Source organism: Macaca mulatta, chromosome 1 (assembly GCF_049350105.2).
Source record: "Macaca mulatta isolate MMU2019108-1 chromosome 1, T2T-MMU8v2.0, whole genome shotgun sequence".
Classification (NCBI taxonomy): Eukaryota; Metazoa; Chordata; class Mammalia; order Primates; family Cercopithecidae; genus Macaca; species Macaca mulatta.
Window position 1 is genome coordinate 125,492,980 of NC_133406.1, and position 27,138 is coordinate 125,520,117.

The 27,138-nt window shown below is 37.9% G+C and overlaps 1 protein-coding gene across 12 annotated transcripts in view; it reads left to right on the forward strand.

Annotated features, from left to right (window-relative positions):
- The first annotated feature begins 4,155 nt into the window (after nucleotides 1-4,155).
- The window catches only part of CSDE1 (cold shock domain containing E1), a 39,556-nt gene continuing 16,573 nt past the window's right edge, over nucleotides 4,156-27,138 (forward strand). Inside the window, exons 1-8 of one of the 12 annotated variants that reach the window (XM_077950563.1) lie at nucleotides 4,156-4,214; nucleotides 5,250-5,361; nucleotides 11,932-12,317; nucleotides 20,325-20,471; nucleotides 22,414-22,612; nucleotides 23,920-24,029; nucleotides 24,429-24,521; nucleotides 25,141-25,238. In XM_077950563.1, the coding sequence (XP_077806689.1) occupies nucleotides 20,334-20,471; nucleotides 22,414-22,612; nucleotides 23,920-24,029; nucleotides 24,429-24,521; nucleotides 25,141-25,238 (638 nt within the window). In that variant the 5' untranslated portion in view covers nucleotides 4,156-4,214; nucleotides 5,250-5,361; nucleotides 11,932-12,317; nucleotides 20,325-20,333. The remainder of the gene's footprint in view (nucleotides 4,215-5,249; nucleotides 5,362-11,931; nucleotides 12,318-20,324; nucleotides 20,472-22,413; nucleotides 22,613-23,919; nucleotides 24,030-24,428; nucleotides 24,522-25,140; nucleotides 25,239-27,138) is intronic. The other 11 variants (XM_077950576.1, XM_077950578.1, XM_001111655.5 and 8 more) reach the window with 11 other exon arrangements.

Here is a 27,138-nt window from a genome sequence, read left to right on the forward strand (position 1 = left end):
TAAGTATTTACTGCATATGTAAGTCACTGTGCCAGGTTTTGGGGACACAATGATGAACTAGAGAATTGAAGCTTATGCTGTAGTTCAGAGGGATGAGCAATAAACAAATGGAAACTGATAGTTTAGTGGGTACTTTTACTTTAGAAAAGGCCTTTGTAAGGTGGTAACATTTGACGTAAGATCTGAATGATGAGAAAGTGCCCAAAGATTTGGGCTAGAACATTCCAGGAAGAGACAACAGTAAATTCATGGGCCTTGAAGGAGGAACAAACTTACAATATTGGAAGAACCAGTTAACCAGGGGTTAGAGAATCTGGTGGGGACTATATCATTCAGGGCCTTGAAGAGCACAGTAAAAGAGTTTGGATTTATGTTAAATACAATTGGATTTCATTGGGATTGAGTTTTAGTTAAATTATAAATACTCTGTTGCTCTACCCTTCCCTCTATTAACTGACTCCCAGAGCTACAATGTTAGATGGTTACTTTTGGTGCAGCAGTTTAGCATGTCCACATAATTATCCCAGTAAGTGCAATGTTAACATTTTAAAGGGAAGCATTATACAAAGCTTTTTGCATTCTTATTTAAATGCTAACATCTGATTACATTAGTGGTATTATTATATTATTCTTATTTATATAATGCACTTTAACTGTTTAGAGGCTGGTTAAAGAATAAGTTTTGGGTCACATTACTTCTTATGGAAATAATTCTTCTTTATGAATGTTTTTGCTCTAGAAGTATTATTTCTGTTCTGAAACCTTGGATGTGGACCCCTTTACCATCCACTATTATCATAATTTTATCTTATTTATTTAATTAAATATTTTTTAAGACCGTGTCTCACTCTTGCCCAGGCTGAAGTGCAATAGCATGATTATGGCTCACTGCAGCCATGACCTCCCAGGCTTAAGCAATCTTCCCATCTCAGCCTCCTGAATAGCTGGGACCACACACGCATCACCACGCGCGGCTAATTTTTAATTTTTTTGTAAAGACGGGGGTTCGCCACATTGCCCAGGCTGGTCTAGAACTCCTGAGCTCAAGTGATCCTCCCACCTTGGCTTCTAAAGTCTGGGATTACAGTTGTGAGCCACCGTGCCCAGCCTATCATAATTTTAAAAAAGAAGATCCTCTTTAGTTTTTCTAAACAGGGAGGACATGTCAGAATAAAAACAACTCTTAAAACCTGCAATAAATTTAGCCTTATTTAATTTTTTAAAACAGCTCTACATTGACTGAATTTTTCTCATTTGACAGAGAAATGACAAAAATCTCACCCACCACTGCTCAAGAAAACCTTACAAACTGTAAGAAATGTTTACTTTTGATTCTAAAGTAGACTTCAGAGATAATGTGCTTATTTATTATTGTAGAGGGAAAAAAAAGCACACAACCGTTATCAATTTCATTGTCTTAAGTCTTTCAGAGTAGAAAACTAAGTATGATGAATAACTAAAAATAATTTCTGAAATTTTTTTTCTGATGGTTCCTTAACAGACTATCTTCCCAAAATCCATGTCACCCTGTTGCATAGGAGATGGTTTTCCAGTGATTTAACAAGTTTCTGATTTAATTTTAAAAAAATAAAAAGATAACCACAATTTTTCAGTTTTTGATTTGACTTCAAAATTCATCTGAAAAAAAATCATTACGTAGTGATCTAACAATGAAACCTACCTCTATTTATGGGTTTTACTTGTAGAAAGAGTAAATCATTTTCACTTGTGATTTACATCAAATTGCTCCACCTGTTACTTTCTTTAATGCATTAGAAGCTAAAGTGTATATTTCTGGGTTTATACAGATTTGCATTTTGTGATAAATGTAAATCGATATTAATTTTGGAACAAGGAGGAATTTAAAGGAATTTAAAGGCAATTGTGATATATTCAGAATGACGATGATGAAATGATCATATAATTAAAGAAGGTTTTCAGAAGTTATGTGTAATGGTAGAAATCAAGGCTTTATCCTTTCTTATTAACAGTAATTGTATTGATAGAATTTAGTGAGACTTTTTTTTTTACATTTTCTATTGCTGTGATATTTGAGAATGTATGCTAAAAGTAGAATTACCTAATTGCCTAATTAGTTTCACATGACCTCATATCTAGTGCAAGAGCCTGGTACAGTTTCTCTATAACATTTGATTAGAATACACAGACCAGCTGTATTGCAGGAAGGGGAGATCTTGATTTAAGAACTGAGTGAAGTAAAAAAAACAGCTAGTTTGAAATATTTACATTCTGGGCCAGGCGTAGTGGCTCATGCCTGTAATCCCAGCACTCTGGGAGGCCGAGGTGGGCGGATCACCTGAGGCAGAGAGTTGTAGACCAGCCTGACCAACATGGAGAAACTCCATCTCTACTAAAAATGCAAAATTAGGTCTGGTATGGTGGCTCACGCCTGTAATCCCAGCACTTTGGGAGGCCAAGACGGGTGGATCACGAGATCTGGAGCTCAAGACTGGCCTGACCAACATGGTGAAACCGCGTCTCTACTAAAAATACAAAAATTAGCTGGGTGTAGTGGTGTGCGCCTGTAATCCCAGCTACTCAGGAGTCTGAGGCAGGAGAACTGCTTGAACCCAGAAGGCGGAGGTTGCAGTGAGCCAAGATCATGCCATCACACTCCAGCCTAGGCAACAAGAGTGAAACTCCATCTGAAAAAAAAAAAAAAGTTTACATTCTGTACTTTCCCAGAAATACATTCCAATCTCTAACAATTTATCATACTGTTGTCCAGTGCTATTTATTCAACAAACTTTTGAGAGTTGTCGAGACCAGGCACTGTCAGCAACCAGGGATGCAAAGATGAATGTCATAAGCTCTGTGCTGGAGTATTACTACCTAGTAAAAACTAATAATTACAATAGAGTGAGCTATGAAAGCATTGAAAATGAAGCAAATATTTGTGCTTAGGAAAGCGTGGGAAGGCATCAGAGAGAGCAAAGGGGCACTTTTGAGGTGTTATACATGGGACCGGACACCAGCAACAAAGGTGGAGAGAAATTTTTAAACAGAAATGGGACACGGCCTCCTCTTAGAATTCAAGAGGTTTGAATTGAAGGTTATCTTTCCGTCATTGCACTTATTCCAGTGTGTACGTTTGGATTTATTTTTGTGATCATTAATGATGCTAGACTAAAAGTTCCTTGAGGACAAGACTACATCCGATTTTCTTTACAACTGTACACTTCCCAGTGATTACACATACAACATGTCAAATAAATGTGTTGTAAGCAAAAAGTGGGTAGGAGAGTACTCAGGAGACTGGCTGCTCATTATTTTTCCAATACTGTCAAGTGAGAGAGCCAGTGAATCTGTGAAAATAGAAGCATTGAATCTGGGAAAAGCATTCCTCTCACCAGAGGAGCATGCTGTACTGTCTGACAGGGGATAATCCATTGAACTTCCTGTGGTCATAATTACCCATTTTCCTCCTTCCCTCTTCCCCCATTGGATGAATCATCTCTTTGCTCTTATTTCAACCTTTTAATTACTGATTCACCCTCTTTGATTACCTGACACAACAGGAATATCTTTGGTAACTTGAAAGGTCAGTTGACTGAATTTGTTTCATTTTGTTTAGTGATTATGCAGCCTTGCTCACTCTTGTGCATCTGTTGCAATGTTGTTCGTGGAAAACAAAGGTCTCATTTAGATTTCCAAATTACCTTGCTAAAAAACTGACTCTATACTAATGAAATTCGTCTAATGCAGTAGATGTAAGAAAGAATGCTTGCACTATGAGAAGAAACGAGTGTGAGGCCCTTCTGGATTTTTTGCTGCGAAAAGATAAATCATTTTTTATGACTCCTGGATATGCCCTCAGAATTGTTCGCCTTCAAGGTTTACCCCATTATTGTGGGCTAAAACGTATTCAAACGCTCAAAGACTAGAGACGCCTAAAGCTACCCGCCACCCGTAGTGTCCAGGAGGAGTCAGTAAACACCCAGATTGCTTCCCGCAGCACACCCAAGAAGGAATGTAAGGGAATGCAGCCACCATGTTGGTTGTGGTTAAGTGCAGCAAACTGCTTGGCGTCACTCAGCCCTGCTGCGCAAGCGTATTGAGAGTACGCTTCACTCCGCCCCTTCTCGTGCACGAGCTCGGAGCGCGCAACTCTCGCGAGAGAAGCGAGATTTATTCCTACGTACCGGGCCGTGCTGCTTATGGCGGCGCTGGAGAGGGGGCGCTGAGCTGTTGGGGTGAGTACGACCTCAGGGTCCAACTGGGGGTAGCAAAAACCCAGGGGAAGGGCTGAGAATAAGACCAAGGCTAAGGGGAAAGCTTTCTGAGTCAAGGTAGGCACTCGTAGAGCTCTAGGTGGGGAAGAATGCACCCCAATTCCCTGCCCTGAGCTTTTTCATACGTCTCCCGTTCAACTGCCTGGGCCTCACGTCAGGTCGCAGAGCTGAAACCAGGAGTCGAGGCCAGCCGGCTGCGCGTTTTGGTAGTGGTGGTGGTGACTAAAGTGGGGGGAGGGAGCGAAAATGGAGGCTCCGACCGCAGCCAAGATGGAGGCATAGGGTGCGGGGCTCGGGCGCGGAGGCTGCTGGGAGCTGTAGTCTGGCGGCTTCCCCATCTGCCGCTTGGCTGGGGAAATGGGAACTACATGTCCCGGCGGGCGGGGCGAGGGGGTGGTGGCGCGGTCCTTTGTGTGAGGTTGGAAGAGCCTGAGACCGAGAAGAGGGGCCTGCTTTGACTCTGGACCCTATAGTTTGCTGGCCATTACCTGCTTGGGAATCTGACTACCAGTACCAGAGCGCAGTGCGGCAGTGGCGCCTTCTTTGTGTATAGACTGAGACCCCGCTCCATCTAGATATTTAGGGGTAGTGCTTAAAGACAGCTTTCCCCAGCCACATCTGGTACAGCAGCGTGGCGGAATTGACATCGTTACTCCAGTCACCTAGAGCAGGGTCTCAGCACCCAACCTTCCCCGCATTGTCTCCCCTTCGGCTTCTTGGGAAAGGGAACCAGTCCCTAATCTTTTAGGCACGTGGCTCCCACCCCTCTATCTTGAGGAAAGGGCGTGCGCCTTTTTGAAAGCTCAGTAGTGTCCTCCCTTCCACCTCCTCTAGCTCTGATGGTGCCAGCGCCTGGCCCACATTGTGCAATGAACTGCCTGGCTTCGTCATTGTATGTAGAATTTTTTGAAGTTCCCCCGTGGGAGACAGCTTCAAATTTTTACCATGATGTTTTATCAATACGAAATCTTAGTGCCAAGGTTCTTTTGCTTTAAGGTTTTCCCTTAGAAACACCCAGATGGCGGCCGTCTTGTTTAACTCACAGGTGAAGCAGAGAACGCTCCCTGAAACAGGCTTCAATCTGCAAAGAAAATCTGAACGTTGTTAGGCAAGTTAATTTTCGTGTTTTGCACCTTAAATGAGTAAAAGAATGTGGCGCTCTTTAAACAGTTGGGAGGCAGGGCGGAGAGGGAGAATGCTCAAAGGCACTGTGGTAGTTAAATCTTTTTGAGAGGCTTAAATTTTCATCAGGCTGGTATGAGCTGGCAGTTCTCAGCCACTGCTACTAACCTACTTTTTTAAAATGTAGGTTTCAAATTGTAACCCACAAATACAAGCTACACTTTTCTAAAATGCTGAGTAATTTTCATTTTGAGTAAAGGCAAACATTCTTGATACTACATTGAGGGGCACTGTAATACATACCTTGATTTTATTTTGGTATTGATATCCAATAATGTATATCCTTGGTGTGGGTAAGGAGGGGGTTTATATACTTGAATAGGCATATACCTGAGTCATAAAACCTGGATAAATATTCGGCTTTCTTTTTGTTTCGTTTTAGCCCTGGGACTAAAATAAAAGAGAAGCTAATAGTTTGGTTTTGCAGCTGTTCTGGATGTTTACCATCGAGATGAGTATTTATAGCAGCTGAGTTGAAAACTAAAGTATTTGAGGCACAGAAGATAGGTTTTCTTTTTTTGTGAGTAAGTTCTGACTTAAGTATGACCTTTAGCGAGTGTGGGTGAAAATCTGGTGAAGTCCTAGCAAATCAAAATTGAAAGTGTGAAAGCTGATGTGCAGTCCGGCTTTATCCCCTACCCTTATTTTTCCCTCCCCCCCCCGCGAAGACACATCGTGTAGGGCCATCGATTTTTGTTTTATACAAACAAAATGCTAAAATATCAAATTATGCTGGAGTATATACATAACATTTAGTGTTCCAATGTTTTTTATTGTAGAGTTCAGTGGCACTAAGTCTATTGAAACTGTTGTGAGAGCCATACTTTCGACAAGGTAGTTAAAACATGGAAATTTTGGACCGATGTTCTCTTGGACAGATTTTTGAGGAATTGCATTTCAGGACTGTATTGCAAAATGAGATAAATATCTTGATCTTGTTAAACACAAAGAATTGATGTGCTTTCTTCTTAGCTTTGTCTTTGCAGAAAACAGAAGAGGAAGCACTTTGAGATCTATTTTGTAAGCTTTAATAGCTAGACTGTCTTAAGTGGTGAAACTACTATGGGTGAGAGTGACTTGCTGTTAAACCCTTCTGCCCAGTCAGGATTTTAAAAATTCCTTTGTTTTGATATTAGAATGTTTTCCACTTGCATGTGTGGGTACCTAGTTAAAAAGAACACAAAACTTTTAAATATTTTAATGTCCTTTTATGCTGAGGTAAAACTGTGTGACTGAAAATTATCAGTTGCCATATGTTGCACATGTAAGCTATCCGTTGATTTGCAGCTACAATCAGTACATAACCAGTTATTTGCATTTCTGTTTCTCCAATTTAGTAACAACAAGCTTCTGTGCTAGATACTGCCTACTTTTATTAGTGAAAATCTTTGCTCAAGACCCTTACATTTACTTCCTGTTGCTAATTGGCACAATAGTGCTTTTTTAGACCCCTGCTCAGTTTATACCTACTCTGTGGAACATGGTGGCTGCCAGCCACGTGTGGCTGTTGTGCACTTGAAGTGTGGCTAGTTTGAATTGAAATGTGCTGTGATTGTATAATAACATTGGATTTCAAGGAATGTAAAAGTGTCAATTTTTTACATTGATTCTGTAGAGAATAACATTTTGGATATAATTGGTTAACTAAGATATTTAATTAAAATTCCTTCTGTTTCTTTTGACTGTAATATGGTTACTAGAATTAAAATTACACATGTGGTTTGCACTGTATTTCTGTTGGACACTGCTGGTCTGTGTTGTTTTCTGATGTGTCTAGAGTGTTTCTTCAGCATCTTCCCACACTACCATTTGTCCTGCTTAAAAGTATTAGACTTCTGGGTGTATGTATAAGCAGTTAAGTGATAGATAGTTTTAAATATCTCAGTAGCTGTTTAGATAATAATCCAGTACAGTTGTTACTACTAAACAGATACAAAAAGATAGCTGAGTCGGTTTGAGTTTATTTTTTACTCAACAGGTGACTTAGGTTGGTTAATTATCTAGACTTTATCATTTACCTTAGATCCTAAAGTGAAAATGAATTAAGACCTATTAAGCACTTCAGTTATAAACTGGTGCTCAATGAAATGTCAGGCAATAGAGAAACTTTTCAGTCCTATGCTACCTATTTGGGTCTTTGTTTTTCCCGCCTAAAAGAAGACACTGCCTGAAGGAAGTGGGTTAGGTGAGCAGACTTTTGTAGACTGGCTTAGCCTTTTATTAACTTTTCCCAAAGTCAGTGCTGCCCATACTTTCAAAATAATTTGTCAAAATAATAAACTAGGTAGTGTGATACATTTTAGATGGATTACTTACCACATAAATGTGTTAGTTTAACCTCTTGATTTAGTGCCTACTATGTCATGGCTTATGCTAGGCCTTTGAGGTAAAACAGCCAACTGAGGAAGACATGAAATAAAACAGGTGGTGGCCAGGTGGGGTGACTCACACCTGTAATCCCAGCACTTTGGGAGTCTGAGGCGGGTGGGTCACTTGAGGTCAGTTCGAGACCAGCCTGGCCAACGTGGTGAAACCCTCTCTGCTAAAAATACAAAAATTAGCCAGCCAGGCGTGGTGGTACACGCCTGTAATTCCAGCTACTCGGGAGGCTGAGGCAGGAGAATCGCTTGAACCCGAGAAGTGGAAATTGCAGTGATTAAGTAATACTGCTATTTCCATGCTGAGCAAAGGGAAAAGGAGTTGATTACTTAGCACTCAGGGAGATTCTCAGATACACATTTAAATTGTTCACTAGTGTTTTTATTGGTACCCTATGGTGGGTTTGTGGGGGTGATTTTTTTGAGTCAGCGTCTCACTGTCGCCCAGGGAAGAGTGCAGTGGCACAATCAGCTCACTGCAGCCTCAAACTCCTGGACTTAAGCGATCTTCTTGCCTCAGCCTCTGGAGTAGCTGGGACTACAGGTGTGTGCCACCACACCCAGTGAATTTATTTTTTGTTTCTAAAATTGTTTGTAGAGACAGCGTCTCACCATGTTGCCCAGGCTGGTCTCAAGCAATCGTCCCACCTCGTCCTGCCACAGTGCTGGGGATTACAAGCGAGAGCCACCGCCCCAGCCCAATACCCAGTGTTCTGTGTGACTTAAGTTTCAAGCTTTTAGGTGGATGGAGGAGATGCACTTACGTTCCTAGGGTTAAGGCAAAAGAGTTGGTTAGTAGCACCAATTAATGTTAATCTGGGCATGAGTGGATAGCCATTTATATTAAAATGCCTGAGCAATACCTTGAAGTTCTTCAGTAAGTGTTAATTTAATTGAAAAACATTTATTTAACTGCAGAAGCTGTGAAGATGTTAATTCGGCCAGTAAATTATTCATGACTGTTGGTGGGTTCGTTTGAGCTTTAGTAGCTCCTAATAGACCTCATTAGTGCCTAAGAATGGCCCTGCAATACTCCAGAGTTTCGGTTCCAGAAATCTCTTTTTGTGTTACTGTATCTTGGAATTGACGGTTCTTAATGTAATACAACAACCTAGACTGGGTTAATCCAGTTCAAGTTTTTCAAGATAACTTGCTTTCTCCGTCTTGAGTTCTTTGGGTTCATTAATAGACCTAAAGTATTAAGATAAAACCAATATACACAGTCCGTATTTTTTAAAGAAGAGATTATTTCTTGATTGGATAATTAAAACTTCATACAATTAAAGGTGGTATAACTGTTTACACTTGAATTGTGGTGTCCTTTTGCTTATTAAGGATTAACTACCTTTTTCCTTTGGTTGTTTATGGCAGCACTGTATTAGGTGCTAAAGGAGGCTGTGATAAAGAAGTTTGAGTTTACCTCTCAGAAATTTGAAATAGAATTGGAGGAACAAGATACATAAAAACATGAAGTAAACAAAGTACAGAAATTGCTTGGTACCACTTGCTGCAAATTGCTTGATGCAGGCAGTGGATGTTACTGCACCATTCTTTAGTAGGAATTAATGAGTCTGCTAGAATGGTCAAGAAAGGCTTTTTGTCACCTTGAAGATCACAACAGTATTTTTTTGTGGGAAGACCCATATAAACAAAGGTGGCTAGAATTCAGGAATTTCCCAAGAGTTGTGTTTAAGGATTAGGCAAGGTAATGGACTTCTGGGAGAACTGGAACACAGTAGAGAGTACGAATGGGAGGTAGAATGGAGACACCTGGAATAGTAGTTCTTAATTTTGGTTGGAAGTCAGAAACACTTGGGGCAGATTTGTGGTTGGGGGGTGGGGGGAGATAACAATGCCTGGCACCTAACCTAGTGTAGTTAAATTTAGAATCTTTGTATGGGACTCAGGCTTTGATTTTGTTTATTTTTGTTTGTTTGTTTAAGGTTGCTGGGGGCGGTGGATAGCCAGGATTAAAAACTTCCCATCTAGAGTGGTGGAAAAATAACTGAAGATGTTTGATAGGGGAGATGAGAAGTGAAATTGGAGGGTTTTTGTTTTGTTTTTTGAGACAAGGTTCTGATCTGTTACCCAGGCTGGAGTGCTGTGTCGCTGTCCTGGTCTCTGCAGCCTTGACTTCCCAGTCCTCAGTAGCTGAGACTCCAGGCGTATACCACCATGCCTGGCTAATTTTTTGTATATTTAGTAGAGATGGGGTTTCTCCACGTTGCTCGGGCTGGTCTTGAGCTCCTGGGCTCAAGCAATCCTCCTGCCAAGGCCTCCCAAAGTGCTGGGATTACAGGCATGAGCCAGCTCACCTGGCCAAAATTCAAGTTTTTTGATAGTCTGGTGGTGGTATGTGACAGAAAATGGAAAGTGTGTACACTGGAATTTGGCGGATATATTAGACACCTGAGCTAAAATACGTCATTTAGTAGGACAAGAGATGGATACAAACGATATCGTGAGGGAAATACTAACGCAACTTGCAACATTGGATATGGCGATGGAGAGGGGAAGAATCAAGACAGTTAAAGTGGCCCTACCTCAGACCAGTTATATTCCTCTGAGTGGGGGCTGGGCATAGGTTTTTTTGGGGTTTTTTTGGTTTTTTTTGGTTTTTTTTTTTTTTAAAGCTTCCCAAGTATTTGAGCACCATTACCCTCAGACATATATCTAGTCTGGGTAATAGAATGATATAAAGTTGAAAGATCAGACAAGTGTATGTAACATTTGATGTTTGAAGGAACAATATAAAGTCATGGGATGTTAGATAATAGAAAATGGCCAGATCAGCTATTATTGAGTTTTTATTTTGCATGTGAGGAAAGTGAAACCTAGAGAGATTAAATAACTTGTTCGTGGTATTTACTAGTACCAGTGATTGAGATTACGCTCTTCTGGTCTGAGCTGTTTCATCAGCTCTGATCTCTCACCTGATAATCATTCTTCTGATGTTTTCAAATATATTATCCATTTCTCAGCATGTCCACCTTTTTCTTCTCCCTGTAGAAATAATTTTCGTTAACGCCATTTGGTTAACTTTGGATTCAGTGCAAAATAGTTGTTTATTTTATAGCTAATATAAAGCAGAAATGTAATTTTTACTGACAAATACATTTTATTTCTCTTCTATAGACATTTCTCATCTATTTACTGCAGCAGTGCAAATGAGATTTCTATTTGCTCACTAAGTCATCTCCTATAGGATTTCAAGACTTAATACCACTTTCATCAAAAACTAAGGCACTGTTTCCTGTTACATCAAGTTGAAATGCTTCATAATCTGGCTTCACTACACCTGTCACACTACATATCCTATTTCACTTCAGCCCAGTTCTCTGTTCTCCAGGCTAGCCTGTTGATTTTCCTCTGAAACAACAAGCCACACTGTTGCCACGGGCATTCATGCAGAAGACTTCATTGATGCCAGGCTTAGAAAATCATAGAATGCATGGTTGCTTCTCTCAAGAAACTTAGAATTTAGTGGCATATTCTAGCTTGACTTACGTGCTATTTCATGCCTAGAACACTCAGCTATTTGCCTGATTTTCCAGATTCAGTTCAAATTCCACTTATTTAAAAGCTTTCTCTATACTTGCCATGTTGTTTTGATGCACATGCAGTTCTGGATAAACAATAAGTAATATTTCTAGATAGTCTGTGACATAATAGATATCTAGATGCTAATTGAGCAAAATAATTTTTGGCGTTTTTGTCCTATACTCTGTTTTTTTTCATGTATAAATCTTGTGTTCTCAGCAAGATTGTCTATGCCTTCATGGCAGGGACTTCTTTTATATTTTCCACAGAGCTAGATCATTAAAAAATACTTGCACTAAATTAAATATTATGCCATGTAACTGAGCTTATTTGGGGGAAGAGGTCAATAAAGACTATGGAATAATTTGAGGTCTTGGGTATGAGATACCAAAGGAGGTAATTGTTAGTACTTGAGAGATTGCTCCAAATAACATCAAATGAGCATGCTTCCAGGTTTTCTGTATTATTTGCATGACCTATGATTCTAAGTTAATGAAATGAGTTCGTCCCTCTTCTCACCCACTGTCCCTGATTATTTTATATATGTTATACTTAATGTCTTCATTTTTTACCTCTAGTATGAAGTGTAACAGAACAGACTTTACCACCTGAAACTGCTGCTTCAAGTTCAGATCAGGCAAGGAACAAACCTCGTAACAACTAACAAGACCAAAGAAGAGTACACTTAAGTTGAAGACACAACACTTGATCTGAAACAAGAAGTTTGTGCCTACTCAACAGCTTTGAAAGAGCACTTCCCAACGCTGCTAGTAGTCTTTGTTTTCTTCAGTGCTGTACTGTGAGATTGCCCGGTACAGCAGCAGTTGTATTCTTTATTAGCTTGGTAGATCATTTTCTCTCGCTCTTTTTTTTAATACTAGCAACTTTCATCCTTTGAAACGTGTGCTGAAAAGAAGAATCAGCAAATACTACTGAAAGTGCAATATTCGATTATCACTGCGAGGTAGGTTTGTAATTTCCTATTAAGAATCAGTTCCATAATTCTGGATTTCCTGATTATTTGGTCAAATATAAAATCTTTATTTGTTCTTTTCTAAAGGTATTCAGAAGACAGTTTTTCTATTCTCAACTAGTATGAAATATCAACACTATCTCTTGTTAGATAAGGACAGTGTTTATGGTCAAAACAGATTTTTCACACCAGATTATATTAATACATGCTGATCTCTCGACTTACTGGTCTCTTAGAGAAGCTCTGTCTGTACTATTTAGAAGTTAGGATTTCAAATAAGAATGCATTGCAGTCTTTCCACGAGGGTCTGTGAAACTTTGGTGATATTTGTTACTGACATCTGTTTTTCTCTCTTCAATGTTAGCTTCTTGAGGGAAGAACCTTGGTTTATGTCCATACCTACATTTACAGTGCATATTTATGAATGGTATACAGTGCATATTTGTGAAAGAATGGTTGACATGCCTACTGTATTGTTAGGCATTGCTAGTGCTGAAATATAATGAGTGAATAAGATATTAGTGGACCTGCAATACAGGACGATTTGTTACACAGGATCACAGTTTAATATAGGCTAAAAGATATTCATAAAATATTAAGAATATAACTGAAGCTGTTCCCTTGAAGGTAAGGAAGGAGGGTAAAGAAAGCCTACAGAGAAAGGATATTTGAAGGTGAGTAGTACCTTGTTAAGAGGGAGAAGAGACATTGGTAGAGGTATAGAGACAACAGAATTAGCAGATTCAGGGAGACCTGAAAGCACATGGTATATATTAAGTTGTTCATTATGAACAAAGTAGAGAATACAATTTTGTGGGGAGAGTTACGAAAGGGAAGTTTGCTGGAGGCTTGGCCCAATACATTTGTCTTTATTCTCTAGGAGAGCCATCAGATGTCTGTAAGCAAGGGCTTAATGGGTTTTTCCCCCAAAAGTAAGATAGCTTTATTGCTTAACATTTTAAAGTAATATTCAGAAGTGTACCTTTAAAAGACAAATGGTGACACTTTTGAGGGAAAGGCTGAGGATGGGAAAATCTGCCAAAAGCAGTGGATCGAGTATAAGGAAGATAAAAGCTAAGGTTTAGGTAGAGAAAAAGGTAGATGCTGAATGTTCTGATGATAGAAGTGAGGACTTGGAGACCAGTTGATTCTGAAGGTAAATGTAGAGGGAATGACTTTATGAAATCCAGTTGTCCAAGCTAGAAACCATTGTTCATAGGAATAGGGAAGTTAGCATAGTAACTTACTGATATTAAAATATATAGTGGAAATCTATTGAGGTCATTAGCAATCTGAAGTTGAAGGAAATACGCTAGTACAGAATATTAAACAGTGGTTAACTTTGAAGGTTGGCTTATGAAGAGCAATTTTCCTCTTTAATCTTTAGTTTCCAGATTTTCTAAAGTTAGTAGACATAAAGGAATTCAGAAAGAAGTCATCAGATTATAGGTAACAAAGGAAGAAGCACCAATGAAGAGAGCAAAGAAGTAGAAGTCAGGAAGAAGCACCAAAGATAATTTCAAGAAGTCAATGGTAAACATTTTTTTAAATGCTACAGAGGTCAAATAAAATGAAGAATGAAAGTAAGTTGTGCAGTTACAAAAGCTTCACTGCTATTTCAAGAAGCACTTAGGACTTTATTTCCAATTTATTGAAGGATTATGTAATAGTGTTGATGACCTTACTGTGCACTAGAATATTCCTTAACTAAAAACTAGTAATATTATCTATGTCTCATAAACAGACAGTTACTTAATTTTAAGGTAACTGTACCATTTAGTTTTTCTATTTGTTTCTTCTTACCTTAGCTGATTTTTAAAGAATAATTTTAGAGTTTTAGACTAGTTGTTATGGATTCTGTTGGATTAGCTAAGGAAGATTAACACAAATTGAAACCACAATTTTATGTTCTGAAGGATAAAAGATTAGATTTTTTTTTTTTTTTTTTTTTGAGATGAGTCTTGCTCTGTTGCCCAGGCTGGATTACAGGCGTGCATCACCACACCTGGCTGATTTTTTGTGTTTTTAGTAGAGACGGGGTTTCACCATGTTGGCCAGGCTGGTCTCGAACTCCTGACCTTGTGAGCCACTGTGCCTGGCAAGATTAGATATTAAGGCTTTCATTTCATTGACATGATTTATAGAAATAGATTTAAAGAAATGCTTTTTGTTTAGCGTAATCTTTGTATTCTGAATATTAGTTTACTACATGAACATTTTAATATATAAATGTATCCATAGCTGTCTAAAAATTACATGTTTACATAGTTACAAAGAAACCACAATTGGGATGAAGATTTTTAGCAGTAAAACATGGCCATGGTTGTACAGTTGTGAAATAGTTCAGTGAAAGGGGACACACACCTAAGGAAACAGATTTGGTAATGCAATGGAACCCCCAGATTTTAAAGGGGGGTTTTGTAAAGTCAGTAAAAATAATACATAATTAGGAACAAACACATATGGAAGGGTAGAATTAGCCATAAAATGGCAAGAAAGAACAAGGACTGTGAAACATTTGTTTGACATGTGAAAATAGACCTGAATTGTTTGGTGAATGATTTGAGCCAGGTAGTCTAAAGGTGACAGACAAGAGGAAAGCAAAACTAGAAAATTCCTGTCATGCTCCTAGTTTTTTTCTGCTGAATGCAATAATTTTCATACTTGAAACATAGCAAAGCAGAGAAACCCGAAGCCCCAGATGAGTGAGAAAGTAACAGGATTACTTGGCAGTTGCTAAGGTGCTAGTTACTAGGTGTGTGATAGTAGTCAAATAGAGACCTATGACAGAAACTGTCAGTGTCCTGATTTTTCAGTCAGATGTGGGAACTGTTGAGCTTACTTTTCATCTCTAGCAAAAACCCCAGAGCCAGTGAATAAAAAACTTGACAGAGTAGCTCATGATAGCATAATGGTCAGTATGGAGAAATGTTGGATGGATAACAATTAAAAGAGGTTAGTAAGAGACTGATTTTAGAGAAGTCTCCAGGTGTATGCTGCCAGATGCTATCCTTGCCCTGCTTTTTTCGGAGACCTAATAAATAGTTATGTGAGTACCTGTGTGCTACGTAAGCACTTATTTTAGGCTTTTTACATGAAGCAACTCATTTAACTATCTCAACAACTGTGTGAGACAGGTATTAAGATAGGAGTCTGATGATTTAAAATTAGTCACCAAATTGAAATACTAGATTAACCAACAGAAGGCATTTTAAAAGCATTAGGTTATAGTTTTTTATTTAGGAACAAATGATCCATTACAGAGGAACTGAAAGAAAACCTGATTTTGCTAATGTGATTTGTGAAGAAATGATGGGGATATTTTTTAGTTTTACAAAGTTATAAAACTTCAGTCTACAGAATCAAGGGGTGTAATCACTCAGTACCTTATATTGGTCGGGTACGTTAAGAATAGTCGTGAAATGCGCTTCAATGAATAATTATTTAGAACCTATCCAGAGACCGCAATTAGTATGAAAAATGGTTGTGTTAAGAAAATTGAAAGAAACAGTGGAAGTCAAGGGGAGGTACGTTTGAGAATACAGGGTGGTTTTCTAAAGATCTTACGGTGAAATAGGCTACCTTTTCTAAAGTAATTGTTTGACAATCAGTAGAAGCCAAGCAGACCAGATTAGTGGGGAAAAACAACTTAGATCTTGTAATAAATTACAAAGCATAGATTTCCACCCCTTCTCCCCAAAGGAACTTGGAAACCAGTTAGGTGCTCCCACTTTACTTTTGAGGACAAAATCCCAGAGATGTTAGAAGTACTTGAGAGTCAGGGCTGAAAGCCAGTCTTTTGACTTTTATGTTCTTCAGGGAACTTCAGTTTATTTCTTGGGTTAGAAATGAAGTTTAAATTTGACTTGAGATTTGTTCCAGTTTTGCTTTTATTAAAAGAGGACTAACTTTGTTAATGACTTCTTCAGTTTTAAAAGTAAATATGCAGGAAAGGGTAGAAGGTCTAAACTTTATGAGGCTGGAGATATTTGTTTGTTGTGTTACCTACTATATGAGTAGAACCTAAAATAGTGCTGATGCATTGTACGAACTCAATTGTGGTTGAATGAATAAGGGAGTGGTTAAGAATGGAGTCAGAACTGGATTCTGTTCCCACATTTGCCATTTTTAGCAGTGTGCCCTTAAGATGGCTAAGTGTTTTCTCATCTGTGAACATTAAAGTAGATTTTCTGGTCTTTAAATACATTTGAAATCATACTGTATAAATATCTGATGTTTCATTTCCTATTACAGAATAAGCATTTTCCACATATTCTTTCCAATGAGCACATAGCATTACATAAGTTGCAATGACGTCTTGAACCATAAAGTGTTAGACTTTAGATTATTTCCAGGAATTTGCTACAAAAATATGTTTGTTAGAATACTTGTGCATAAAGCTTTTTTCACATTTCAGATTTCCCCAGGAGAGCTTTTCTGCAATGCAGTTGTTAAGAAAAGTATCTCCACATTTTGATACGTGTTGCTAAATTGCATTTCTAAATGTTGTACCAATTTACTACCATGAAAGTGTATGTGTTGTTCTTAGCTCACTTTTTCATTATTTTAAAATCTTACATCTTTGCTAATTTGGTATATGAAAGTATTAATTTGCTTTATCTGAATTATTTTATTGCAAAAATTCAGAGGTTTTTTATGTTTAATGTTTTGAGCTTTTGTGTTTAAAGTTTAATGATTGATATTCAAGGATGATTTATTTACTCACTTAATCAGTAATTCAACATAGCACCTGCTCTGTGCCAGGCACTGTTTATCTAAAATCTAGGGATTTAGCTTTTAATAGAAAGTTATGCCCCTCAAGAAGCTTATATTCTGGTAATTTAATTATACTGATTTGCCTAGAATCTTCAGTACTACTCTGGTGTATATACACTTTTCCCCCTAGGTTTGAGTATGAAAGCTTGTGCTTTTTCTATAATCAGATATCAGTCCCTTGTGATTTTTTTTTAATTGATTTCAAATCTAGAAAGTTCCTCCCTTGCAAAGATTTTACAAATATACACATCCAGGGTGTGTGTGTGTGTGTTGTGTGTTTTGGGGTTTTTGTTTGTTTTATTGTCGTCGTCTTTGTTTTGAGACGGAGTCTCACTTCTGTCACCCAGGCTGGAGTGCAGTGTCAGGATCATGACTTGACCTACCGGGCTTGGGTGATCCTCCCACCCCAGCCTCCTGAGTAGCTGAGACTATAGGCCTCCGGCTAATTTTGGCTAATTCTTATATTTTTTGTAGAGACAGCGTTTTGCCATGTTCCCAGGCTGGTCTCAAATTCCTGGGCTCAGGCAATCTGCTACCTCAGCCTCTCAAAGTGCTAGGATTACAAACATGAACCACTGAGCCTGGCTGGTTTTTAAATATTTTTTAAGACATTAAACTTTTCATTTGCATACATTTTTATATGCTGTTAGGCAAGCAACTAAATTGTGGATTTTGTTTTCCCCTGTTTGAAAAAGAAGCCAAGTAACATTTACCTATTGGGTCCTTCCTACCACCAGCTTTGTTAGTGTCTTTAATTTTTTATAAACAAGGATCTGTTAAATTACTTCCATTTGTGTTCTACTTTTATGTGTTGTTTTTGTGATAACTTCCATTTTGCTTGTTTTTTGGTGGTGCTGATGAAGAAATATTTGCAATGCCATAAAAATATAGTTTAGCCAAATTATTAGGAATTCTTTGAAAAGTATTAACGTGTCACATGTCTTATATAAAGTTGTTTGAGTGGTGCATTTCCCGTTGGAAAAATAAAATAAAGGCATCCTCCAAATGGATAAAGGCTAGGGAAAGAGAGCTCTAGTCAGCAAAGATTCTGGGAGAAGGGGACAGCTTTTTCAGCTATTTTGTTATGCATATAAGGATGAGACGAGACCCGAACAGTAGAGCCCAGATTCCAGCAGTCTTGTTGGGGAGCAATTTAGAGTCTTAAAAGAAAATTAGCTTTGATGCTTTCTGATTCTGGTTCAGTCTCCCTTTGGGTGAGAAAAAGAGTATTTCTATTTCCTACCTGCAGAGATGTGTGGCAGGATTGGAGACTTGAGAATGGATTTTTTGCAGCTTTCAGGCATATATATTTCAGATAATATCATTGTGTTCTTGTTTAATGGTAATCAGAACTATAGTCCAAACATGAGGCCAGGTGCAATGGCTCACGCCTGTAATCCCATCACTTTGGGAGGCCCGGGGCGCCAGAGACGGGGGACGGATCTCTTGAGGTCAGGAGTTTGAGAACAACCTGGCCAACATGGTGAAAACCCGTCTCTATTAAAAATACAAAAATTGGCTGGGTTTGGTGGCGCATGCCTGTAGTCCCAGCTACTTGGGAGGCTGAGGCAGGGGGATCACTTGAACCCAGGAGGTAGAGGTTGCAGTGAGCCAAGATCGCACCACTGCACTCCAGGCTGGGTGACAGGACGAGGCTCCATCTCAAAAATAAATTAATTAATTAATTCAGCCTGGGTGACAGAGCAAGACTGTGTCTTCAAAAGTAAATAATTAAATAAACAAACATGAAAGAAGCACAGCTTGAAAGTCCCTCAGTGATCTAGAATAATGGTTCTCAAGGTAATTTTATACTGCTTGTCAATTAAAAACATGTATTGTCGATAAGTGTATATATTTATAAATTGTGTGATTACAATTTTGTGTCTGCATTGTAAAACATAGTGGTACAAATAAATAGGAAAAATGTGGAGTGAGAGATATTATATAAAAAGTTTACTTGTGCAGAAATGTTCTGTTCTTGCTAGAAATACTATGTTCTGGATTGCTGGTTTTTGAGTGTTTAATTTTATAAAGCTCTATAATACCATGAATTAGTATCAAGGGGATCAACATTTAGTGCATTGTATTGCAACTAATATAAATCCATATCATAGTCTTGATCTTAACTTTTTGGCATACTTGTCATATCTCGTTAGATGGTTTCTTAATGTGGAGGTTGAAGAACTAGTACTAGGAATAGAAATGTCAATTCCCATGCCCTTTACATGTGCTTGCCTTATCTTCCATCTGAGGTTCTTCTGCGGGAATCTTTCAACCGTTTGTCTATTTGGGCTTTTTTTGTTTTTCTGGTTGGAGTCTTGCTGTATTGCCCAGACTAGAGTGCAGTAGCACAATTTCGGCTCACTGCAACCTCCACCTCCTGGGTTCAAGCAATTCTCGTGTCTCCACCTCCCGAGTAGCTGGGGCTGCAGACCCATGCCACCATGTCTGGCTAAATTTTGTATTTTTAGTAGAGACAGTCTTTTACCATGTTGGCCATGCTGGTCCCAAACTCCTGACCTCAAGTGATCTGCTCACCTCGGCCTCCCTGTGCTGTGATTACAGGTGTGAGCCACTGTACCCGGCCTCATCTGTCTATTTGTGAAGGTAGTGTAGTTACACTAGATAACTAAATTTGTGTATTTCCTTATCAGCCATACTGGAATATAGCAAGAGCAAATGAGTGAGGACTTCACTGTCGGCCTCTTACGGAGTTCTCCACTCTTCCCTCAGAATACCTGAGTAATACATGATACCATCTGACATACCAACTCGGTGAAACCTAGACTATAAATACATAGTAAATATTTATAAAAGCTCATTTTTATCTCTGGGCAGAGAAATAGTCCCAATTATTCTACACCCCATTGGATTATCTGTGTGTACTGTACTTTAGGGAGACTAGTGACTAAAAATGATAGGTTCTATTTAAAGTTGATTGGCATTGAAAAGAAATTGGACTGAATAGTCTCACTCCAACAACCATCAAGAGTCCTTGTGGCATTTTCAGAATTGTTGATATCGTCGTATGTTTTAATGGCTTAAAAAAAAATACATTTCACCTTTTATAGTAATGTTAATTCTATATATTTCCTATGTCGATAGAAATCTGATTAATTATATTTTGCTAAACCCGAGCTAAAAATATATAAAGGTTGACTGTGAAATGTGCACAAAATTGTTATTGATCATAGTTATCAACATTATGCTATGTTATAACAGCTGTTTGAGATGGAGAACGTTTTTACTGTGTCGTCAGATCCTCATCCCTCTCCTGCAGCCCCTCCTTCACTTTCTTTACCCTTATCTTCATCTTCTACCTCATCTGGGACTAAAAAACAAAAGAGGACCCCAACTTATCAGAGATCTGTAAGTCAGGAAAGCAGTCATTCTCAGCTTACCTTGCTTTGTGTTAAGAGCATGACCTAGGATTGCCACTCATTCTGGTTGAAATATCCTGCAGACTCACCTTCTAACTTCCCGAATCATTTTTTTTAACTTCAGTCTTGAAAGATAACCCAGTAGATTAGGGCCTTGCTCAAAGTATGTCCAAGAATCAGAAGCATTATTAACACCTTGGATCTTAATATAAGATGGAAAATCTCAAATCCCTATACGCACTGAGTCTGATTTTGTATTTTAACTTCTCATTTGAGAAGCCCTGGTTTAGAGCCAGACTTTCTTGGTTTGAATCTTCTATTTGACTTTGGCAAGTCATTTAACTTCTCTTGTCTGTTTTCTCATTGGTAAAATGAGGCTAATACAATACTTTTTTTTGTAAAAGTTAAATGAGTTAATATATGTTAAACACAGAACAGTGGCTAGTGTAGAAGAATTAGAACGTAACCACCTACAGGTGTGGTGGCTTTAATTTACCTGATTTGACCACACATATCGTTGACTCCTACTTTTGTTTATCTTTCTAGAATTTGTTACTCTGTTTTCCTAATGAAAATGTATCCTTTTTATTAATAATGTCCAATATCCCACTTAAATGGAAATACTGATTATAAATGAGATTTTCAATGAAAGGGTCTAAAACATAATTGTAAGGATTTGGAAATGTCATTACTATGGTAAATTATAGACCTAGGCTTTGCTGAGGATTTCGTCCTATTTTGTGCTTCAGTTACAGTTTTTGTTGTTTTACTCAAAGAAAGGAAAATGGAACATCCAATGTGATAGTATTTTATGACCTAGGCAGATTACGTTATATTGCTTTTAAATAGCTCCTGTTTCACTAAAGAATGGGAAAGAGGCCGGGCGCGGTGGCTCAAGCCTGTAATCCCAGCACTTTGGGAGGCCGAGATGGGCGGATCACGAGGTCAGGAGATCGAGACCATCCTGGCTAACACGGTGAAACCCCGTCTCTACTAAGAAATACAAAAAATAGCCGGGCGAGGTGGCAGCGCCTGTAGTCCCAGCTACTCGGGAGGCTGAGGCCGGAGAATAGCGTGAACCCGGGAGGCGGAGCTTGCAGTGAGCTGAGATCCGGCCACTGCACTCCAGCCTGGGCTACAGAGCGAGACTCCGTCTCAAAAAAAAAAAAAAAAAAAAAAAGAATGGGAAAGAAATGATAGTTACAGATTTCATCAGTATGTGAAAAGTGAAGGGTTTCTTTCAGGTAAAGATGTCTTTAAATGTACCTGTGAAATGATTCAGCATTTTTTAAATGGAAATGCTTTTGCTGTCTTGTAGTTTTGTTGTCTCAGAAGTTTTCTAATACACTATTTTGGATAGTCTTTCATTAAAGGACCTAAGCATGAATTACTCTGAGATTTTCTAGTTTAAGTATTGCATAGAAAGTTTATTTTATTGTGTTAATCTTTACTAACTTGAAATATGCCTTCCAAATGCATGACTTACTAAATTGTATTAAGGTATCAGCTGAAGTTTCAAAATAGTGTTACCAAATCTCTTAAGAGTCTTTGGTAGTTAGTGGTCACTGTCTCTTAATGTTAATTACCCTTGTTCTGAATTTGTTTTAGTAATTTTCAGTTTATGTAAAGGCAGCATTTACTGATGTAGTTGTCATATGTTAATAGTAAACCCCAGAAATTCTATTTTTGTCTGGTAAGTGGAAATTCTACCATAATTTGGGGCAGTTCCCCAATATAATAACTTAAATTGTTTCCTCTGAAATGTTTTATTAGCTAAATTAATGCTGCATTAATAAAAGTCCATAATCTTCCTTTCATTTTACTTTTTTTTTGCCTTTTTATATGGAAGATTTAGTGACTTATTAACCAGACATAATATGCTATGGAGATAATGTGCAGATACGTATATATTCTTTTTGTTTTTAAAACAGATGAGCTTTGATCCAAACCTTCTCCACAACAATGGACATAATGGGTACCCTAATGGTACTTCAGCAGCACTGCGTGAAACTGGGGTTATTGAAAAACTGTTAACCTCTTACGGATTTATTCAGTGTTCAGAACGTCAAGCTAGACTTTTCTTCCACTGTTCACAGTATAATGGCAACCTGCAAGACTTAAAAGTAGGAGGTAATTTGTCAGTTCTCCTTTGTAAAAATGTAATCACAAAATTTGTCTTGCATATCAACTTGTTCATGAGTGTTTTTCAAAACAATGTTTTATGTAAATAAAAACATTTTGGACTTTCAATTGTATTGTTTACTGAAGAATATCTGTATAAACCAGCAGAATCCTTAAAAGATATATTTGTTTATATTTACAATAAATGCTTGGAAGATTTCTTTGTTCCCCCTAATGATGACTGTTTACCTGTAAGATTTTAAGCCAGTAGGAATATTGAACTTTTATAATGTTATAGTGTTACTTATGATTATTCTATCAGGTACTATTTGGGGTAGTACCTGAAAAAAGTAATTCTTAGAATGTCACCTCTTAGATTATATGGAAATTCATTTTGGCTGACACTATACAAATTATTTCACAGGTCTGGCATGGTGGCTCATGCCTGTATTCCCAGCAATTTAGAAAGCCAGGGCAAGCGGATTGCTTGAGCGCAGGAATTCAAGACCAGCTTGCAGCCTGGGCAACATGGCAAAACCCCATCTCTACAAAAAATACAAAAATTAGCTGGGGAAGATGGCTTGTGCCTGTAGTCCCAGCTACTAAGTAGACTGAGGTGGGAGGATCGCTTGAGTCCGGGAGGTAGAGGTTGCAGTAAGCCTCGATTGTGCCACTGCACTCCAGCTTGGGTGACAGGGAGACTCTGTCTCAAAAAAAAAAAAAACATTTTTATGTGTTAAAGTGTTTGGCTTACTAAAGGACTGAAATTATGAGGCCTCTGTGCGTTTTTTAAAAACATGTTTGAGAAAAGAGTATAATAGCTAACAAGATGCATGCTATAGGAGCATTGTTTTGGTTAATCCTCATGGCAGTCCTGTTTGTTAAGAATTATTCTCCTTTTACATATGAGAAAACTGAGGTACAGAGGAGTTTAAAAAAAAAAACTTGCCAAAGGTTATGATTGTTAAGTGATCTCATTTTTAGTATGTGTAACTTCCATAAAAACTAAGATTAAGACATGGCTATCTTAGCCTAAGATGGTGGTTCTGAAACATTTTGTGTGTATCAGAATTACGTGGAAGGCTTGTTCAAACAGATTGCTATACTTGATCCCCAGAGTTTGTCTTTGGCTAGGACTAGAGTGAGGTCCAAGAATTTGCATTTCTTTTAAGCTCCCAGGTGGTGTTAATGCTGGTCCAGGGACCACGCTTTGAAAACCACTGGTCTAAGGCGATTCAAATGCTATGTTTAGTTTGGAATCAATATATTGTTTCGCAAAAATTAGTTCAACAAATATAACACATTCTTTATTTTAGATGATGTTGAATTTGAAGTATCATCGGACCGGCGGACTGGGAAACCCATTGCTGTTAAACTGGTGAAGATAAAACAAGAAATCCTCCCTGAAGAACGAATGAATGGACAAGTTAGTGACTTTGATGCTTTCTGTTTTTTTAGGGCCCTGCATTTGCATATCTTTCACATTAGAAAAGGAAGATTCTCCCCATCTCCTCAGTTTGCACGAAAGAGAGCTATAGTATATAAAGATTACTATTTTAAAATTAATCAAAAGCACTGGCATTTCTTGACCTGAAATAAAAATATGGTCAAGACTCAGTTGGGTTTTTACATATAACCCTGAGTCAATGCTTACAGTCAATTTACATACTGTAAGTTTGAAACTTGGCAGCATGACATCCTCTTGTGGATCATATTAAAATGCATCCCTGTGTATAGTATAGAGGATATTAAAATTCAGTTTATATTGCACAGTGCTGCTCCTGAAATGATTAGCAATGGAAATTTTTTTTTTTTTGACTGGTAGGTTGTGTGCGCTGTTCCTCACAACTTAGAGAGTAAATCTCCAGCTGCCCCGGGTCAGAGTCCAACAGGGAGTGTATGCTACGAACGTAATGGGGTAAACTTGTGTATTTTTCTTAAACCTTTGCCTGATCCACCATGTGATCTATAAGCGTACTTTAAAATTCAAAATAGAAAACGTAAGCTGCAATTGTTAAAATCAGTTTTAAATTTGGTTTTTAAGAGGCTTCAAATGCAGCATAATCAAAAAATTTAAAAAGAAAAATTCCATAGGACTTCCAAGTGTCAGTTTGCCCAAGTATGACCTTAGTTAGAACATTAAGGTAAAATGTTCCTTTTAATCACTTTTTTGGGGGTTGTGGGGGGGGATCTTTTTCTGGTTTCTTTTAAGCACTAACACCAGCTTTTTTTGTTTGGAATGCCTTATATAAAATTGGTTTTTTTGAAATGTAACTATAGTCTCTGGGCAAATGCTTCCACGTGTGTAAGCTTTTTGAAGTTGGATTGCTGCTCAGCTGTGGACTCGCAGAAGTCATCAGCACCATGGAGGGGAAGTGTGTGTTTACATGAATAAAGTAACTTACTTGTCATAAAGCATTTAATTTTAAGAAATTTGGCTTAAAATGCCAGTATAAGATGTTTTTAAGTAAGTAAATCACAGTATACAGTGAATATGCATCCTGCCAAAATAGTGATAATGATTTATTAATTCACAGGAAGTGTTTTATCTGACTTACACCCCTGAAGATGTCGAAGGGAATGTTCAGCTGGAAACTGGAGATAAAATAAACTTTGTAATTGATAACAATAAACAGTAAGTTCTTTTTTAAAAAAAATTTCTCACCTAAGTGTTTTGCGTGTGTTTTGTTTTCCTCCATTAAGAAATTTGAAGTGGATTTAAAACCTAACTTGGAAATCTGAATAGTTTTCATGAACTTTCAGTTCATAAACTAATGATTTGAGGTCTGTGAATATTGTATTACAGCTATGATGTAGAATCTCAGAAATAGGAAGATGATAATTAAAACATTGTCAGGCATTTCAAGGACTTGTTCTAGAGATCAGTGAAGGTTTTTCAAAAAATAGTGCTTTGAGGTAAGTTTTAAGGGAGGGATATAGTCACTAGAGAGATGAGAAAAAAGAGCATATGGATAGAAGAAATATCATGACATGTTTTGGGGAAATGGCCAAAAGTTTAGTCGAATTGGCCGGAAGGTAAAGTTTGAGCGTTCTTCTATGTAGGAATCTTTGTGGTATTTAAAACAAGGAAGTGTGATTGGTTTAGATCTTTGGAGGTGGTGGAAGTGGTAGACTTTTGAAAAGTGGGGATGCTGTTGACCAGAGGCAGTGATGTGAGAGTTAACGTGAAAGATGGCTAGCTAATATGGATAGACTAAGAGGATGAGGTGGAGCAGTCAAGTCATACTGAGAAGATACCATCATCAATCTTAATTGATCAGATGAAGGTGGGATTGGAATTAAAGGGAGTCCCAAATACTGTTTTTCTGGCCTGGCCTACTGGGCAGATGGTGCCATAAACTGGGCTAAGGAGACATAGGAGAAAGTTCAGGGTGGGAAAAGAATCATACTTACTTTGGCAATTTTTGAGTGAGGTGTTTGTGACATCTGGGTAGAGATATCAAATCTACAGTTGCGTGTATAGGTCTGAGACTTAGACCTATAAGTCTAAGGTCTGTTTCCTGCCTATAGGGAAAGTATATAGAGCTGTAGAATTCATCAGCATACACAGTTAAGGAAAATGTAGTTAAGAAAGCTCAGGGAGAAATTTTTATCTTGGGATATGAGAGATGAGAGATGCAAGAGGAGAAGGAAATTAAAATAGGAAGTTGGAGAAAGTGCTAGTAACGTACTTTCCAGTAGCATGTGGAGGGAAAAGTCCTAAGAGCAGATAATCCTAAGGATTATCTGCCTTGAACCTTCTCTCTTTCTTGGCAAGTCTAGAAGGAATCAGATTGCATTGTAGGTATGGTTATTATTACAGTCTGAAGGCCTCAATTTATATAGTTGTTAGTCTCAGAACAGCCTTACCTGGTAAGTTTTTTCATCTGTAAAATGAGGTATAAGTTCTCACAAAGTTACTTGTCGACATTCGTACTGCTTTTAAATAGCAGGCATTTAAATTCCCATCTGATTCTAAAGCCTTTTCACTGCAGTAAGTTACAAAAGCAGGTAGAATTTTTCTGGTGTCTTTGTTAGTCTGTAACTTTTTTTTAAATAAAAAACACATTTTGGGTTATTTGTCCATGAAAAATTAAGGGAAGTAATTGCTTGGTATATAGGTCTTCTCTTAAAACATTTAGACTAACAGTACCATTATGTCTTATATAGTCTATGTTATCTTAAAATTGAATTTACATCGCTGCTGCACAAAAATGAGGGCATAAAAGCAACATGTGGTGTCTCTAACTTGTTTCCATTCTCCAATGGCGGTGAATATCATTACTTTTAAAAGCATAGCAAGTTCTCTTAAAATCACTTCATTTGCTCAACTTTTATGGCTGTTGTTTACTCAGAAATAATTGAGATAGCTACTAAGTTTAGCACTCACTGAAAATAGAGACCATCTCCTATTTATCTGTGTGTCACCAGTACCTTTTATAAAACTTTAGTGTTCCCCATGTTTGGTAGCATTCGCTTTGTGGCTTTATTTCAGTTCTTTTGTTGAAATAGAAAAACAGTAGAACATCATGCAT